General features: G+C 40.4%; 1 protein-coding gene across 1 annotated transcript in view; it reads right to left on the reverse strand.

The window, feature by feature from the left end:
- CYTH4 (cytohesin 4) overlaps positions 1-17,786 on the reverse strand; it is a 145,167-nt gene that overhangs the window by 66,470 nt on the left and 60,911 nt on the right. The window contains exons 3-7 of the mRNA XM_082266077.1: positions 16,767-16,831; positions 16,615-16,681; positions 12,385-12,503; positions 7,347-7,427; positions 2,367-2,479 (exon numbers count right to left, since the gene is read on the reverse strand). Of these exons, the coding sequence (XP_082122203.1) occupies positions 2,367-2,479; positions 7,347-7,427; positions 12,385-12,503; positions 16,615-16,681; positions 16,767-16,831 (445 nt within the window). The remainder of the gene's footprint in view (positions 1-2,366; positions 2,480-7,346; positions 7,428-12,384; positions 12,504-16,614; positions 16,682-16,766; positions 16,832-17,786) is intronic.

Consider the following 17,786-nt stretch of genomic DNA (forward strand, 5'->3'; position numbering starts at 1 on the left):
GAGGAGGAGAGGAGAGAAGGAGAATGGCGGACAGTCACGTAAACGCTGAGCGGTATTCTGAAATAAGGTATTAGGTATTATATTTTTTAAATGACATACACTGGGGAACATCATGTTATCTAACACAGGGAACTATAGTAAGAAAACACAGTTATTTTTCCAGCAGGAAGAGAGGATCGGGGATCATATCTGAGGTTAGTTTACAGAGGGGAGGGCAGAACCAGGCTGGATCAGCCAGGTATTTTAGGTGATAGAAAGGGCCAAATTACACAACACAGACACTGTGCTGTATAACGTGCTTTACAGGAACAGGAGCCATTATTTTTTAGGGTTACAAACTCTTTCGGTTAGGACAATTCTTGTACGACAGAATACAACTTCGGAAGTGATGTAATGTGTTGTAAAAAACTGACCACATTATCACAGATCAGCTTCTGTGCTTTGTATGGGTGGTCAGTGGAACAAGGAAGATGGGTGACTGGCAGGATCAACCAGGTACTTCAGATGGAAGAAGTACATGAAAATGACAGAGACTATGATTTCTAAAATACACACATGTGAACACACACACATATAAATAAAAAAATTAAAAAATATATATGATATACATATATAAGATATATAAAAGGTATATATATATATATACACATATTTGTGGGACGGGTAGCAATAAGAGGACGGAAAAGTTAAATGTACATATATGGAAGAGCTGGAGGACCAATTTACAACTTATTAGGTCAATTGGCAACATGATTGGGTATAAAAAGAGCCAAAAAGAGTCAAGATAGGCAGAGGATCACCAATTCCCCCAATGCTACGGCGAAAAATAGCGGAGCAATAACAGATAAGAGTTTCAATTGCAAAGAGTTTGAAGTTATCATCATCTACAGTGCATAATATCATCCAAAGATTCAGAGATTCTGGAACAAAATCTGTGCTTATGGGTCAAGGCCGGAAACTCATACTGGATGCCCTTGGTCTTCGGGCCCTTAGACGGCACTGCATCACATACAGGAATGCTACTGTAATGGAAATCACAACATGGGCTCAGGAATACTTCCAGAAAACATTGTTGGTGAACACAATCCACCGTGCCATTCACCGTTGCCGGCTAAAATGCTATAGGCCAAAAAAGAAGCCATATCTAAACATGATCCAGAAGTTTTTTTCTGGGCCAAGGCTCATTTAAAATGGACTGTGGCAAAGTGGAAAACTGTTCTGTGGTCAGATGAATCAAAATTTTTAGTTCTTTTTGGAAAACCGGGACGCCATGTCATCCGGACTAAAGAGGACAAGGACAACCCAAGTTGTCAGCGCTCAGTTCAGAAGCCTGCAACTCTGATGGTATGGGTTTGCATGAGTACATGTGGCATGGGCAGCTTACACACCTGGAAAGGCACCATCAATGCTGAACGGTATATCCAAGTTCTAGAACAACATATGCTCCCATCCAGACGTCGTCTCTTTCAGGGAAGACCTTGCATTTTCCAACATGACAATGCCAGACCACATACTGCATCAATTACAACATCATGGCTGCGTAGAAGAAGGATCCGGGTACTGAAATGGCCAGCCTGCAGCCCAGATCTGTCACCCATAGAAAACATTTGGCGCATCATAAAGAGGAAGATGTGACAAAGAAGACCTAAGACAGTTGAGCAACTAGAAGCCTGTATTAGACAAGAATGGGACAACATTCCTATTCCTAAACTTGAACAACTTATCTCCTCAGTCCCCAGACGTTTGCAGACTGTTATAAAAAGAAGAGAGAATGCCCCACAGTGGTAAACATGGCCTTGTCCCAACTTTTTTGAGATGTGTTGATGCCATGAAATTTAAAATCAACTTATTTTTTCCTTAAAATGATACATTTTCTCAGTTTAAACATTTGATATGTCATCTATGTTGTATTCTGAATAAAATATTGAAATTTGAAACTTCCACATCATTACATTCTGTTTTTATTCACAATTTGTACAGTGCCCTAACTTTTTTGGAATCAGGTTTGTATATACAGTATATATATATAATGTATCCAGTGTATACATTTTTCAGTATTTCAGTGTCATTTTTGCCTAGAGTTTAGCTTTGTCTTTACAATTGTACAATTGACCTGGTATATTTTACAATCCGCTGCACTAAAAAAAAATGCACTTTTATTTACCAGTCATTTACACATGAACCAAGGGTAATACCCATTACAATAACAGTATACAGTTGAATGTTTAAATTGTCACTTTTTTGTGAATTCCTATATTTATACAGTATATTCTGAAGTTAATGTTAGTAGTTTATATACTGTCAATTATTTTGCTGATATTTTGAAACGAAATTGTTTGATGTGCTGATAGGATACTTGTGATTACCTGTAGACTGTAAGGTCCCTGGGTTACACTGGCAGTAATGAGCTGAGAATGCCTCCATTATTCGATCAATTTTCTGAGCCTCTCCGGGCAGCCTGAAACTTCCCAGGAACCTTCTATGAATAATATAAAGGAGGACAGTTAGTGGAAATTTTTGATTACTTTACTTTAACAGTTTATTGCTAAGCAGTAATAAAAAACTCTAATTTAAGATACCGATAGACAATAAAGATACATCTGCTGTGTTCCAAAAGGCTATTCTTTTGAAAATATGTTTTTTGTTTTTTTGTTTTTTTTTTGTAGCTGATGTCTTTATATGTACAGTATACCAGATAATACATCTCATTTATTTTTCTCTTTTGACTGCACCCATTCTATCAGTGTTGTTTTTGTTTAAATTCTCCTCTATGTTCTTGCTTGTGCAAATATTTTGTCATTGGAAGTCAATATTCTGACAATATTTTGACTGATTAAGTAAAGATGGACCGAACACTCCCTTGTATGGTTCCCACCAGAACTCCCGAACAGAGGAAAAGTTCTGACCTGAACAGCATACCTCATTGAAGTCTATGGGAGCCAAACTTGAAAAATCAAAAGCCCCCATTTTGAAGGCTTATATACAAGTAATTGGTCATAAAAAGTGTATGAGGGTATGGGTACTGCCCTGGGGAACCTGTATCAATGCAAACATTTTTTTATTTTTAAAAAAGATTGTGTTTTCCAGGAGCAGTAATTTTAATGATGCCTGAAGTGCAATGTTAAAAATGAAAATTTCCATTAACCACTTTAGCCCCGGAGGATTTGGCTGCTCAATGACCAGGCCCTATTTTGCGATTCGGCACTGCGTTACTTTAACGGACAATTGTGCGGTCGTGCGACGCTATACCCAAACGAAATTGACGTCCTTTTTTTCCCACAAATAGAGCTTTCTTTTGGTGGTATTTTAATCACTTGTGCGATTTTTATTTTTGCGCTATAAACAAAAAAAAGCGACAATTCTAAAAAAAAACACAATGATTTTTACTTTCTGCTATAAAACATTCCCAATAAAAAAAATGTAAAAAGCAAATGTTTTCATCATTTTAGGCCAATATATATTCTGCCACATATTTTTGGTAAAAAAAAATCCCAATAAGTGTATATTGATTGGTTTGTGCAAAAGTTATCACGTCTACAAACTAGGGGAAAGATGTATGTTATTTTTTTTAATTTTTTTTTCACTAGTAATGGCGGCAATCAGCAATTTTTAGCAGGACTGCAACATTGTGGCGGACAGATCAGACACCTAACTGACATTTTTGACACTTTTGGGGGGACCAGTGACATTACTACAGTAATCGGTGCTAAAAATATGCACTGCTATTGTAAAAATTACACTGGCAGGGAAGGGGTTAACATTACTGGTGATCAGTGGGTTAAATGTGTCCCTAGGGGCATGATTCTAACTGTTAGGGAGTGTGGCTTGTGAAGTAATCACAGAGACATGCGATCCAATATAGCAGGATCACATAGCCTCTGTTATCACTTCAGGGAGAATGACAGATGGCTGTGTTTACATCAGCCGTCTGTCCTTCTCTCTCAGCTGTGGGAGATCGCGAGTGGCCGGCGGCCATCGGAGCCACCGGTCACACGCACTGGCTCCCCAGCTAACGACCGGGGGTGGGAGCGTACCGCCGGCGGTGCACGCTCGCCCCTTAGAGTCTCCTGAGCGAGCGATGTTGCTTTGCCCAGGAGCGGCTGTCTGCCACAGTAAAACTGTGGCGGGAGGAGCTCAATTGGTTATGCAATTGGAAATGCATGAAATTACATTAAAATTGCTGGAAATACAATACCATGCCATACCATGCAATAGAAAAATGCCCCCCGCCCCCAATCCATACCAGACCCTTATCTGAGCATGCAGCCAGGCTTATCAAATTCTGGAAGCACACTTTAGGAAGGGGTACCCAGATCCCCAAAAAAAAATAAATAGTGTTCCCCAATGTAAATCAATCATCAATCACGCCGCCCGCCGCACCACCGACCCGAAAAAGAAAAAAAAACTTGCTCCGCTGTCATCTAAGGCAAGCCGCCAAATGCTTGGGTTGCGATTTGACAGTTCATGTATAGGTAAGGGTGGGGCCACCTGGCGACATCACCTGGTGGCACCCCCCCTTGTGATGTCACCAACCCATCATGCACCAGTCTGCGGTGCCACCAAGTGACGTTGCCAGGTGGCCCCGTCCCTACCTATGTAAGAACTTTCAAATGGCAAACCAGCCATTCGCAGTTTTGCCTTCACGGGGGCGAAGCAATTTTTTTCGGGAGGTTTTTTGAAGGGTTTGGTAAGAATTGGGAAGGGACCCCCCATGCAGTTTTTTTTTTTTTTTACCGGCAAATGTTTTTTTTTTTTTTTAATTTAGCTGTTAGCGGGAAGTCCATTGCCAGCTGGTGACTTAACAGTTGTTTTTTTTTTTTTTGTTTTTTTTTTACTTAACAGTTGTTAAGGACGCAGCAGCCGGCTTCCTGGCCCCGCTCCCTAACAACCAGCTTTTACGGCGCCCTGATTGGCTAAAGCTTCGCCCAATCAAAGCTTAGAATGCACTGGGATTTACGCACACCCGCCAAACACCCTGCAAATTCAGGTGTTCGCTGAACTCATGCTCGGGCCAAACTGTTCACCCAATACTACAATTAAGTAGTGTGTGTGGCTGTATGCTTGAGCTTAAAACAAGCTTTCCAATAGAAAACCTAAAGAGAGTGTAGAAGAGGCTGCATATGAAAATAAAAAACATTCACGCACAATATTTTAAGTTTACCTGAATTAATGCACTCAAAACCACTATGTTTCCTTTAGTGGCTGAAGCAAGCAACAAAAAAACCTTTCTTACCATTTCTTACTATTGAAATTTTACTATTACTTTTATCCTATTAAAGGGCATCTATGCACAGTATATTGTTTAGTTTGTTAATATTTTAAACTATGTCTATACCATAATTGAAGCACCATCTATCACTATACTTAATTACGGCATTTTATTTGGACTTTTTCTTTTGCAGAGATGACTTTGTTGCCTTAAAGCAAACCTGTGCTTTGATCATATGGAAAAAAACAGCACCTTCATCTTAAAGCAGCCCTTTTTTAACAGTACATGCCCACATTCTCTTCTCTCCCACTGCTCTGTTCAGTCACTGGGATCAAAAGAAAGGCCATGGGCGTTAGTCACCAGTGTCGTCAGCTTACACAGGGCTATACACTATCCAGGTATCATGGCTAACTGGCCCAATGTTATCACATGGAATAAGTCACATGGCCTTCCATACCTGTAAGTAATTGCTGTTTTCTTTTACTCCAAGAGGTTTGCTTTAAAGTGGAAGAAAGCCCTAACTATAACTGTTTTAACAAATGTTCCTTCCCCCCTCCTCCTATGTATCCTGCCTACCTTATATGAAAAAATATCTGTGTACTAACCTACTTTCAATCCTCTCTGGTCCAGTCACATGATCCTGCAGCTCTGTGTAAGTGAGCACTCATCAACTGCTGTGAATTTCAGGAGCCGTGACATCAACCATAGGCTCCTAGGCTCAGCTGTTGTTAGCACAACCTCTTCTTCCCTGGAGCAGCCACTCACTGACATGGGGGGCCCGAGTTGTGGGATCACATGACCGGACCAGAGCAGATTGAAAAAAGGTAAGTATAAAGTTTCTTTGTTTTTTTTTACAGGCTAGGCAGGATAGATGGGGGGGGGCAATTTTTTAAGAATATTTCAAATTTATTTCGAAAATCTTCTCTAAGAATTTTCATTTGAATTTAGCACCATTAGTGGGCCACAGCCACAGCCGATTTTCGTGCGTTCATCGCATGTTGGAAATTGTTTCAAAAACTAACGATTTTCTAATCAATGATGGGAGAAATATAATCAAAAAATAAATGTGCATGATTGCAAGAAAAGAAAATTCCCAGAAAGAAAAGAAGATTCCCAGGCCACGAAAATTCTTTTCTGTAGCCATATAAGATGAAATTGAAAGCTTGGTCGGCCAAATTTCGAAATCAATGGTGGCACCATCGAATCACCAAACGCACTAAATTTCTGATTTGCGAAAGAATGTTCTTTCGAAATTCGACACATGTATGGCCAGCCTTAGGCTTTCTTTCCATTTTAAAGACCAAACATAATTGAAAGGCTTAGTCTTTGAATATGTTCGATACATTAGATGTGTGTCTATATTTCCTGTACAATGTTTAAATGAACATTCCTAATTAATAAATAAAAAGGTTATCACTGGACTTTTTAAAGTGTAAGTCCAGGCATTACCCAAACCTCCCTCTCCAGCTCTAGAGCATGTCTAATGACAAGGCTAGTTGGGGATTCAATGCAGAAAAGCCCCTGTAATAACTCCCCTAAATATTATGGTAATGAGGAGAGAGTGAGGTGTTTTGTAGTCAAGCACAAGCAAATCGGGCAGAGAATTTGCATTTTTTGCAGTTCAACAGGTATTTTTCTGTATTTCAAATAGTACCAAAAAAAAAAAAATTCATACCTTAACTAAAAAAAAAACCTCTGTTTTTACCACAAACTGTTAGAGAGAATCATTTGGTTGTTTGCAGGCTGGTTGGTGAGTTGAGCTGGGGGTTTTTTCTTAGTTTTTTTTTTCTTAGGTTTTGTTTGACATGCGTCACCCTTCCATGTGCTCCTTGCTGCGAAGGCAAGGTGGGGCAGTGGCCATTTGTTTATATTTTTTTGTGCTTGCAGCATTTTTATAGGAATAAATCATGGGAATGGGCAAGTTTAGGAGAGATCTACTTTTTTTTTTTTTTCATTTAGCCCCGACATAGACATGTTTAAACATGTTTCTTCATAATCTACTATCTTTAAGTATCTAGCCTGCTAAATTCTGTCTTTGAACTTACTGTGTGAATAATTCAAGTCCTGAACTAGAAAAGCTCAGAGTATATATTGTGACAGGCAGCAAGACACTTTATATCTGTGACATATTTCTCACCTCAGAGCCTCCACTAGTCCGAGTTTGTTAAGGTCATGGCATCTCACAAATGCCTGTAAAACCTCAATATTTAGAGAATCCCTGGAGAGATAGAACAAAAGAGAGAATTGTGAGGAAGGAAATGGGATGGGGGGTTGTAAGAGAGGAAAAACAGGAGTAAGAGGAAAAAATACACAATGGCACATCAAAAAACGGTGTTTTCACAGGACAGACGCTCTGTCATATATCTTTAAAAGTGATTACAGGAAGTTCCTTTTGTTTTATTATATCATTACAGAAGTATAAAAATACAATATTGCATTGTGAATTATGTCAGATGCACAGAGGGTCAGTCAAATAAGTTAGGCAATTTTGCATAGTAGGACTTGCTACAGTAATTCCTGTGGTCAGTCAGTACATCAAAATAACTTGCTGTTAATAAATATATAGTAGATATACACTATATTTTTTTAATCACAGCACCTACATACACTTTTGGACAGTGCTGTGGCTTAGCAGTTAAAGAGGTTGTAAACCCTCGAAACTTTTTTTTTTTTTTTGCAACCTGAAAGAGAAACCCATAATGAGCTAGTATGCATCGCATACTAGCTCATTATGAAATACTTACCTAAGAACGAGCCGCCCGTTCACCTGTATGACGGGCGACATGTCCAGTCGCCGTCTTCCGAGATCGCGGCATCCGGCCATCGGATTGGCCGGAGCCGCGGTGGTGACGTCACTCGCACGCGCGCGGGAGCCGACGGTCACGGCACGGGGCTCTGAAGAAACGGCACCAGCGGCCGTTCCTTCAGAGCACATGCGCCAGTGACGTCACTGGCTGCATGTCAGGTAAATATCTCCTAAACGGTACATGTTTAGGAGATATTTACAGTACCTATAGGTAAGCCTTAATATAGGCTTACCTATAGGTAAAAGTGTCAGAGGAGGGTTTACTTCCTCTTTAAACATAGAAACTTAGAAAAGTGATGGCAGAAAAAGACAGAGTAGCTCATCGAGTCAGCCCATTTTTTTTTTTTGCTTTTGTTTTTTCATTAACTTTTTGTCTGAGTATAGATCTATGTTTGTCCCAAGCATGTTTGAAGCCATTTACTGTTTATTGTTTCACTATCTCTGCTGGTAGTTTATTTCAAGCATCAACTACCCTTTCAGTAAAATAATACTTTTTAAGGCTCCTTTCACACGGGTGGTGCGCGCGACGGAGTCCGTGTTGCTCAGCAGAGATCGATCCACCTATCCCCGCTGAGCAGGCTGATGACAGCTCCATCTCCGCTCTGTGTGCAGAGACGGAGCTGTCAGATCCCCACTCTCCTCTATTGGAGATCGGATGATAATGGACCTCCTGTCCATTTTCATCCGATCCTATCTGATCCGATCCTCCAGACGGATGGAAAATAGGGATCGGATCGGATAGCAGCGGGTGTCAGCGGAGATGTCTCTGCTGACATCCGCCGCTCCATAGGGCTGCATGAAGCATCCAATCCATAAAGCCAGTGCTGCCATCAAAATAGTGATCTGAATTTGGTAAGTATCATCCCTCAAAGATCATAAAGAGCATTAGCAGTTAGCACTTTAACTTTAGCATGGTGATTTTCTGCCCAGATACTTTATTAAATTTCAAGGAAGAAAAATGCTAGAAACTACATTAAAAGATCTAACGGAATGAGTCTGTGAAAGGCCAGATAGTTATCATAGGCCCTTAGTTATCTTTATCTGCCCCTCTTGGCAACATTCCTCCAACTGTCACCAATGATGGGGCACCATTCCTCCTATTGACATCAATGGGGCACTATTCCTCCCACTAATACCAAAAATGGGGACACTATTCCTCCCACTGATACCAACAATGGGGACACTATTCCTCCTCCTGATACAAACAATGGGGACACTATTCCTCCCACTGATACCAACAATGGGGGCACACTTCCTCCCATTAAAACCAATAATGGGGCACTGTTTACTCCCACTGATGCCAGGGGATATTTTTATTCCCACTGGCCACAGTCTGGCCCCTCTAAAGCCTGAAGAACAGTAAACTGGTTTGTTGTATAGAAAGTTTGGAGACCCCTGGTTTAGGCCCTCAGTATACACCCACAACTTTATCAGTTTTGAACAAACATTTTCAAAAAAAGAGTGTTGGGAGTAAGGCCGGTCATAAACAAAGCAAATTTCTTTCCTGCAACCACAGGTTTAGCTTGATTCCCTTATCAACACAAACATTGAAAGGGGAATCCTTCTCCCCAAGCCATTGTGTCTCCCCCACTCCCCACCGGGAGAAGACAGTGATTATTGCTAGCAGCTATAATACCCGCTTGCAATAATCGCATATAAAATCAGGCAGGCTGGTTGTACCCAAGTTGATCAACTTAGGTACATTCAGCCTGTCCATACATTTTTTCCAATTTCATCCAGTTTTTACTTAACTGGCCAAGATTTGAACAGTCTATGGCTGGCTTAAGGGGTCAAGGAATAAGCATGTTACTTTATTTTGTTTCGTACTTGCAAAAGAATTGTGTAGAATTGCTAGATATGCCAGATGGTTTACTCCATTTTTCTCTTTATGAGTGTTTATGTGTGGTCATTAAGCATACGCGTTGGTTGCTTTCATGCTCTACATTAATCTGTGAATAAAGGTTACAAGAGGGAGACCCTAATGCGTTCCAGCATTATTATTTGCTTACAGGAGATATGTAGCCAAAGCCCGGTTGGCTGTACGTCTCCTATGGATTAGAGGTGTGTAGTTCATTCTGCACTCCTGTGAACCATTTTCAGCAGAGAGCAGACTAAAGTCAGCTTTTTGCTGACGTCACAGATGTCGGTCCAGGCACCGCGTCATCGTGACCACAGAGTCGGGGCCCGCTAGGTGCCTGGACTAACACCCAGCTCAGCCTCTGACTGACAGTCAGCCGCTCTCTGCTCAGGAAGCTGTCCGAAGCGAGAGAGTGGGATTTTTGATCGCTCGGTTCTCAGTTTAGAGTCGCTGGGGGACAGATGCAGCATCGGAACGATGTAGCATCCAACTAGGTAAGTATAACTGGGGAACAAAATACAAACCCATACTTCCCTTTAAGATGTTCTACTATTTTCAAATTAAAGCATAACTCTGGACTTCAGGTTTCCTTCCCCTCAGTGTGTATCTCTTACTTTTCTTTTAGGTACTTACCATTCCCATATGTCTTTATTCCCCTTTTGTGCCGTTCTGGGTAGTGGTCAGTGATGCAGAGAGTACTGCTCTCTGCACCATTACACTGTGTCCAGGCACTTAGTAATACCTCTTTTGGAAGCAAGTCTATGATGCTTTGCGCTCACAGCACGTGCTCAGTATTCTGGGTTAAATGGCGCAAGCTGTCATTCAGCCAGAAAAACTGAGGACATCTAGGGGTGAAAAACAATTATTGGGGGCAGTGCTGGAAAAGAGATAAGTATTGCAGGGGGACTAGTTAAAAAGAATTTAGGCTCAAGAGGAATTACATACTACTACTTCTATTTTTACTTCTAATAAAATAAAAATTCAATCTACCCTTAAATCTGATTGAGAGTGGAAAGTGAACACAGGTCGTCTGGTATGGTTAAATGAATTTACTAGCAAATTATTCTCTGCTTTATCATTATCTTAAAGCGAAGTGGTCCGTTAAGTGGTCCTGACTCCCTGACATGCCACATTTGGCATGTCGTTTTTTTGGGTGGTAGCGGGTACCTTGTTTTGAGAGGTACCCGTTACCACTTCCGCTCGGGCCGCCTAGGCGAAGGTTCTCCTCTCCCCCTCCCTCCCTGCCCTTTCATTCAGGACGTGCAGCGCGACTCGCGCATGCGCAAGGTGCACCCGGCTGTGAAGCTGCAAGCTGCCACAGCCGGGTGTCCACACTAGAGATACCAGCGCCACGGGGAGAGGATGGAGAGAACCAAGGCTATCCTCGGCCGCATCGCTGGACCGTGGGACAGGTGAGTATGTGTTTATTAAAAGTCAGCAGCTATACTTTTTGTAGTTGCTGACATTTAATAAACACAAAGCCAGTGGAACTCCGCTTTAAAGTGATAAAGCCAACAAGCTAATAGCAATATTTTTTTTTTTCCTGCTGCTGTTGTGATTTGACTTCCTGTTAGAGGGTGGCTACATTTGTTCTCCATGGTCCCACTATACTGTATGTAGGAACGTAGCCATCCACTCTTGCTTGCTCCTGAAATGGACTGTGGACTATGAAATGTGGTATTTGTAGAAAAGAAGAGGTTCTGGGGCTCATAAAGGACATTACAAGGAGGCATAAAACACAGTAAGAGACAATTTTGTGAAAAAAAGATTACAGGGCCATTAAGTAGTGGATGTGCATGGATTATTTTTGGAGGATAAGGATATTGTTTAGTGTCAAATTAGGTGAAAAAGCAATGTTCGCAGTGGGTCTTTCCTCATCTAACGGTCTTTTTATTTTATCTATTGTTCTAAATCAGAACAAGTACGAGTCAATCTTGAAAATGGGAGGTAGAACATACAAAGGTCCTTCATCTACAGGGAACTCCAAAACTCTGATTTACTACAAATAAACAGCACAGCAAGGGCATGTAAAGTCCATTACTTATAACAGGGGTCCCCAAATTTTCTGGACAAAGAGCCAGGTTACTGTCCTTAAGAGGTTAGGAGGGCTGGACTTTGAAAATGCCCTGACGTCAGTGGGAGTAAATAAGTTACATATTGACTGTGGTCAGTAGGAGATGAAATAGTGTGCCGTCATTGGTGTTGTTGGGAGAAATAGCGCCAGTTGTAGGTATCAATGGGAGAAATAGAGCCCCATCCCCAGTGCCAGTGGGAGGAACAGTGCCCCATCGTTGGTGTCAGTGGGAGGAATAGTGCCTCATCATTGTTTCGGGGGAAGGAATAGTGTCCCACGGTTGGTGTTAGCGTGAGGAATATTGCCCCAAAGGTTGGATAAAGGCAAGCAAAGGGCTGCATTCGGCCCGTGGGCCACAGTTTGGAGACCATTGACTTATAACAACACAATCTTCAGTATTTGGAAATCATATTATTTTCACTGTCTTAATTTCTCACCTTTGACCAAGGTACTCCCCAATTGCAGTCTTGCTAAGGCCGTCGCCTTTATATAGGAAGTGAGCAATATGTTCTGCGTCTTTTTCCAGAAATTTCCTGCTGATCAGCAACTGAATTCCCTGAATTATCGATTGATTAGCAAAATAAATAACTATCATCATACTATAACATCATGCAAACACTCTATGATAACAATAACAATAAAAGCTACTTAAACGAGAACTCCAGAAAAAAACACCAAAATGAGTAGCAAATGTACAAAAATAATAGCTGTTTAAGGTGTATGTACATCATTTTTTTTTTTTTGTTCGGAAAAAGAAGGATTGGATAAAAACTCCTGTGAGTTAATGTTTTTGCTGGGTGTGTCCTGTAGAAGAGAGATCCCCTCATTTCCTGTCTTAGAGACACAAAATGAAGCGGGTGGAAATCTCCTTCAAGTGGGGGGAATCTGCCTTATAGTTAGTTTTCACTGGAAAAAAACCCCTATTGAAAGAATTATCCTTAACTTCTGTTCTGGAAACAACTGTAAAATTTTGGATTTCCTATCTCTGTCTTTATAGCAATGATTATCTGGCAGTAATGTACACAGCAAAAAAAAAAAAAAAAAAAAGATCAGGGGTTCTAATTTTACTTTGTCCAGAACTTTTAAAAAGTTTTGACTATACATAAACTTTTATATTGATTGTTTTTTTTTTAGAAGTAATGGGGTAATGTTCCACAAAATGTAGGCATTTAGAAAGAAATGAAAAAAAAAAAACTTTTTGCAACAATACCCTGCTGCCAAACAAATTTACCCACTAAGTATTTTCATCCTTCAGAGGATTCTCTCTCTTGGTCTAGTGAAATTTTTAAAAGAAATTAAGTCAAATGTCAAATGTCTACTAATAAGACCGTGTCTAAAGCTGGGCTTTTACTAGCTGCAGAGCTTGCCACTCCACTGAAAACGATCTGCACAGGACAATTCACTTGAATGGGTCATGCAGCTGCAGTCAATAGCGGTATTGCCCGTTGAATATGACAGGGAAAAACTTTTGCCGCAATGGTGAAATGGAGCATAGTGGCATGTGTACTCCCCAATTAAAATGCCTTTGCAACTGCAAGTGTAAATGAGTGTTTAGGCTAGGTTCACATCTACTGTACATGCATAGGATGCACGGAAAAGGTTACTGCAACTTTTCAAACCACAGCTCCATACCTGTTAATGCTTAGCAGAATCAGTGTGACCATCACTTGCTCAGAAAATATGAATGTTGAAGGATATATAATTTCTTAAGACTATGATTTCTCCCCAAGGCACAATCAGAAGAAGCAGAAGCTTTTACCACAATCATGGATACAAAAAATGTGAAGCAGTGTGCTACTTTGTGCTCGAATTTAAGCAAAAAAGACAACAACTATGGTTTGCATTTACATATGTATACAGCATAATGATAATAACAAGAGTTGATGTGGTTTACCTAAATAATGGTCAAACAGAAAGGATGAGATACATCAGATGTAGATTAAATGTTTTAAGTTTAGCTCTTCAGATATGCACAGCTATGAGGTATGTGTGCAACTGGTAAAACTGCATCTGGCAATGAAAATTTCTGGGATCTAGTATAGAAATTGTGCAATTGAATTTAATAGGAATTAGGTACTGAAAGATTTTTAGAACACTGCAACTCTCTCTAGCATTTTTTTTTATATCATTATTTATTGCCAGTTATAAAAACATGCCCCTTGGCATCCATAATGCAATGTGCCATCAACATATACTGTAATATATGTTACTTTTATTTGATAAGGGACATGACAACATGAGGTGTAGTGTTCACAGTTATGACCATTATGACACTATACCCAAAGGGCATTGCTCTGGTATAGTATGCCAGTTCCTTCCAGCCCACCCCACCCCCCTAGTTTTGATAACCTAAAGTGACTCTTTCATTAATAAGTATGGAGCTGCCATTGCTGGCCTCCTTTTGAAGATTCTAGTTTCCTGGCTATGTCTGACATAAGCACATTTGAATTACAGACCTGAAATAATCACGCTGCACGCTGGTGTAAAACTTTCATATACAGTGGGTACGGAAAGTATTCAGACCCCCTTAAATTTTTCACTCTTTGTTATATTGCAGCCATTTGCTAAAATAATTTAGGTTCATTCTTCTTCCTCATGAATGTACACATAGCACCCCATACTGACAGAAAAACGCAGAATTGTTGACATTGTTGCAGATTTATTAAAAAAGAAAAACTGAAATATCACATGGTCCTAAGTATTCAGACCCTTTGCTCAGTATTTAGTAGAAGCCCCCTTTTTATCTAATACAGGGAAAGATGCAACAAGTCTTTCACACCTGGATTTGGGGATCCTCTGCCATTCCTCCTTGCAGATCCTCTCCAGTTCTGTCAGGTTGGATGGTAAACGTTGGTGGATAGCCATTTTTAGGTCTCTCCAGAGATGCTCAATTGGGTTTAAGTCAGGGCTCTGGCTGGGCCATTCAAGAACAGTCACGGAGTTGTTGTGAAGCCACTCCTTCGTTATTTTAGCTGTGTGCTTAGGGTCATTGTCTTGTTGGAAGGTAAACCTTCGGCCCAGTCAGAGGTCCAGAGCACTCTGGAGAAGGTTTTTGTCCAGGATATCCCTGTACTTGGCCGCATTCATCTTTCCCTCGATTGCAACCAGTCATCCTGTCCCTGCAGCTGAAAAACACCCCCACAGCATGATGCTGCCACCACCATGCTTCACTGTTGGGACTGTATTGGACAGGTGATGAGCAGTGCCTGGTTTTCTCCACACATACCGCTTAGAATTAAGGCCAAAAAGTTCTATTTTGGTCTCATCAGACCAGAGAATCTTATTTCTCACCATCTTGGAGTCCTTCAGGTGTTTTTTAGCAAACTCCATGCGGGCTTTCATGTGTCTTACACTGAGGAGAGGCTTCCGTCGGGCCACTCTGCCATAAAGCCCCGACTGGTGGAGGGCTGCAGTGATGGTTGACTTTCTACAACTTTCTCCCATCTCCTGACTGCATCTCTGGAGCTCAGCCACAGTGATCTTTGGGTTCTTCTTTACCTCTCTCACCAAGGCTCTTCTCCCCCGATAGCTCAGTTTGGCCGGACGGCCAGCTCTAGGAAGGGTTCTGGTCGTCCCAAATGTCTTCCATTTGAGGATTATGGAGGCCACTGTGCTCTTAGGAACCTTAAGTGCAGCAGAAATCTTTTTGTAAACTTGGCCAGATCTGTGCCTTGCCACAATTCTGTCTCTGAGCTCTTCAGGCAGTTCCTTTGACCTCATGATTCTCATTTGCTCTGACATGCATTGTGATCTGGAAGGTCTTATATAGACAGGTGTGTGGCTTTCCTAATCAAGTCCAATCAGTATAATCAAACACAGCTGGACTCAAATGAAGGTGTAGAACCATCTCAAGGATGATCAGAAGAAATGGAAAGCACCTGAGTTAAATATATGAGTGTCACAGCAAAGGGTCTGAATACTTAGGACCATGTGATATTTCAGTTTTTCTTTTTTAATAAATCTGCAACAATGTCTACAATTCTGTGTTTTTCTGTCAGTATGGGGTGCTATGTGTACATTCATGAGGAAGAAGAATGAACCTAAATGATTTTAGCAAATGGCTGCAATATAACAAAGAGTGAAAAATTTAAGGGGGTCTGAATACTTTCCGTACCCACTGTATTTATACTTGTTTCAGGTCAGGGGTTCAGAAAGCACTGAAGCAAAAGCATCAGGCTTAATTTTCAGAAAAAAATAAGGTAAGTGAAACAAAAAAAAAAATAATAACTATCCAATTCTTTTTCAGGATCGTTTAATCTAACGGAGGGTGCAAAGTTAAAAAATAGGGTGGAACTCAACTTTAAATAGAGATTCAGATACATGTTAAGGACTAAAAGAACAGCAGATGAGCTGGTGATGCTCCAATCACCTTCTGGCCTCTTATAATTGTCAAGGATCCCAATGAGGAGGCATGCAGAGATTCTCTCTCCTGTACTCCTACAAACTCTTTGGCCAACCTCTGCTTGGTCTCTTACCAGCCTAAAAACTCGTTACATTATATGTCACATGGTAGGGTAAAAAACACATTGCCAAACATCAATGTATCTGAATATGGCCTCTGATTGTTTGGGTTTACAGATATTTCATCACAAACAATAATCAGAAGGCAATACACAATATAGAGCTACTATAAATTATCAAGGTAAATGTCCTTTTTTTTCACTCACTTTCTCTGGATCCATATTAAATTTCCTGCTAGCACTGAGCATTTCATTCTCCCTCTGTGTTTTACGACTGAAAAATGAGAGCAGATGTTAATAATCTGTAAATATACTACAGATATACGGTAATCAAATTTAACTTAGTAATGCCTATTTACCTTATTTCCAGACGTTCAAAATCGTCTATTTCTGTCACTATATCCGTTATTTCATTTTGTAAATTCTGCAAGCAAGGTCAAGAAGGAATGTAAAAAAACAAAACAAAAAAACAAGGCCAAAATAAAACTGGGTATAGGTGAACAAGAGTGTAGTAAAAAAAAAAAACAGTATAATATTGTAGTCTTGGAACTACAAGATTAAATTCAATTTTAATTAAAGGTATTTAGTGCTATTGTTTATTTTGCTGTTTAATAAAAATTTGCAATTGCTTCAAGTGTGAAAGTAAAATAAGAAGGCGCAGAACAATTTTGTAGTGTCAGGACCCCTTCACACATAGGGCAACCAATCATGTGTCAAAGTTGTTACCCGTGTGCCATTAATGTAAATGATAACATAAACATATGGCCAGGCTAAATTGGTTCAAATTGCTTAACAAATTGAACAACAATTTTATCCAGGATCCTACATGCTAAATTCCTTTATTGATAGAGTATGCAAATATCAACCATTGTACAAAACGGCTCAGGTCTGGAAAGGTGTTGTTCTATTATGTAGCTATAGGGAGTACTCATATACAGCTACTCTTGGTCTGAAAGTTTCAGGGGACCAGGCATACCTGCCAGTGCCACCAGGCATACATTACCCATATGGGCCATACGGTCCATTTACCCCAGTCATTGTTTTAAGTGGTCCAACCAGACCCACAGTCATAGCAATCCACACTTCCAATAGCCTGAAGAAGCCATGATCAATAGTTCAGTTAATACATTTATTGAACATTTTGCTAGTCCAGTATTTTAAGCATGTGTAACTACCTCCCTGCTTCCCAGATCTCCGAACTCAGTGACCAAGCAGCATGTACATGTAAGCGATCAAGTACCTTGTTTCAATTTGAGGAGTGATATAATTTCCTTCCCACCAAAGGAAGCAATTAAACTATTGTATATACTTTTGGCTGGTGTTACATCAAAGTCTGTACACCAGCTCACCAAGATCCCGGGTCCTCTAAAGTGGGAAAA

This window comes from Pelophylax lessonae (genome assembly GCF_965119305.1).
Source record: "Pelophylax lessonae genome assembly, chromosome: 8".
NCBI classification, from domain to species: Eukaryota; Metazoa; Chordata; class Amphibia; order Anura; family Ranidae; genus Pelophylax; species Pelophylax lessonae.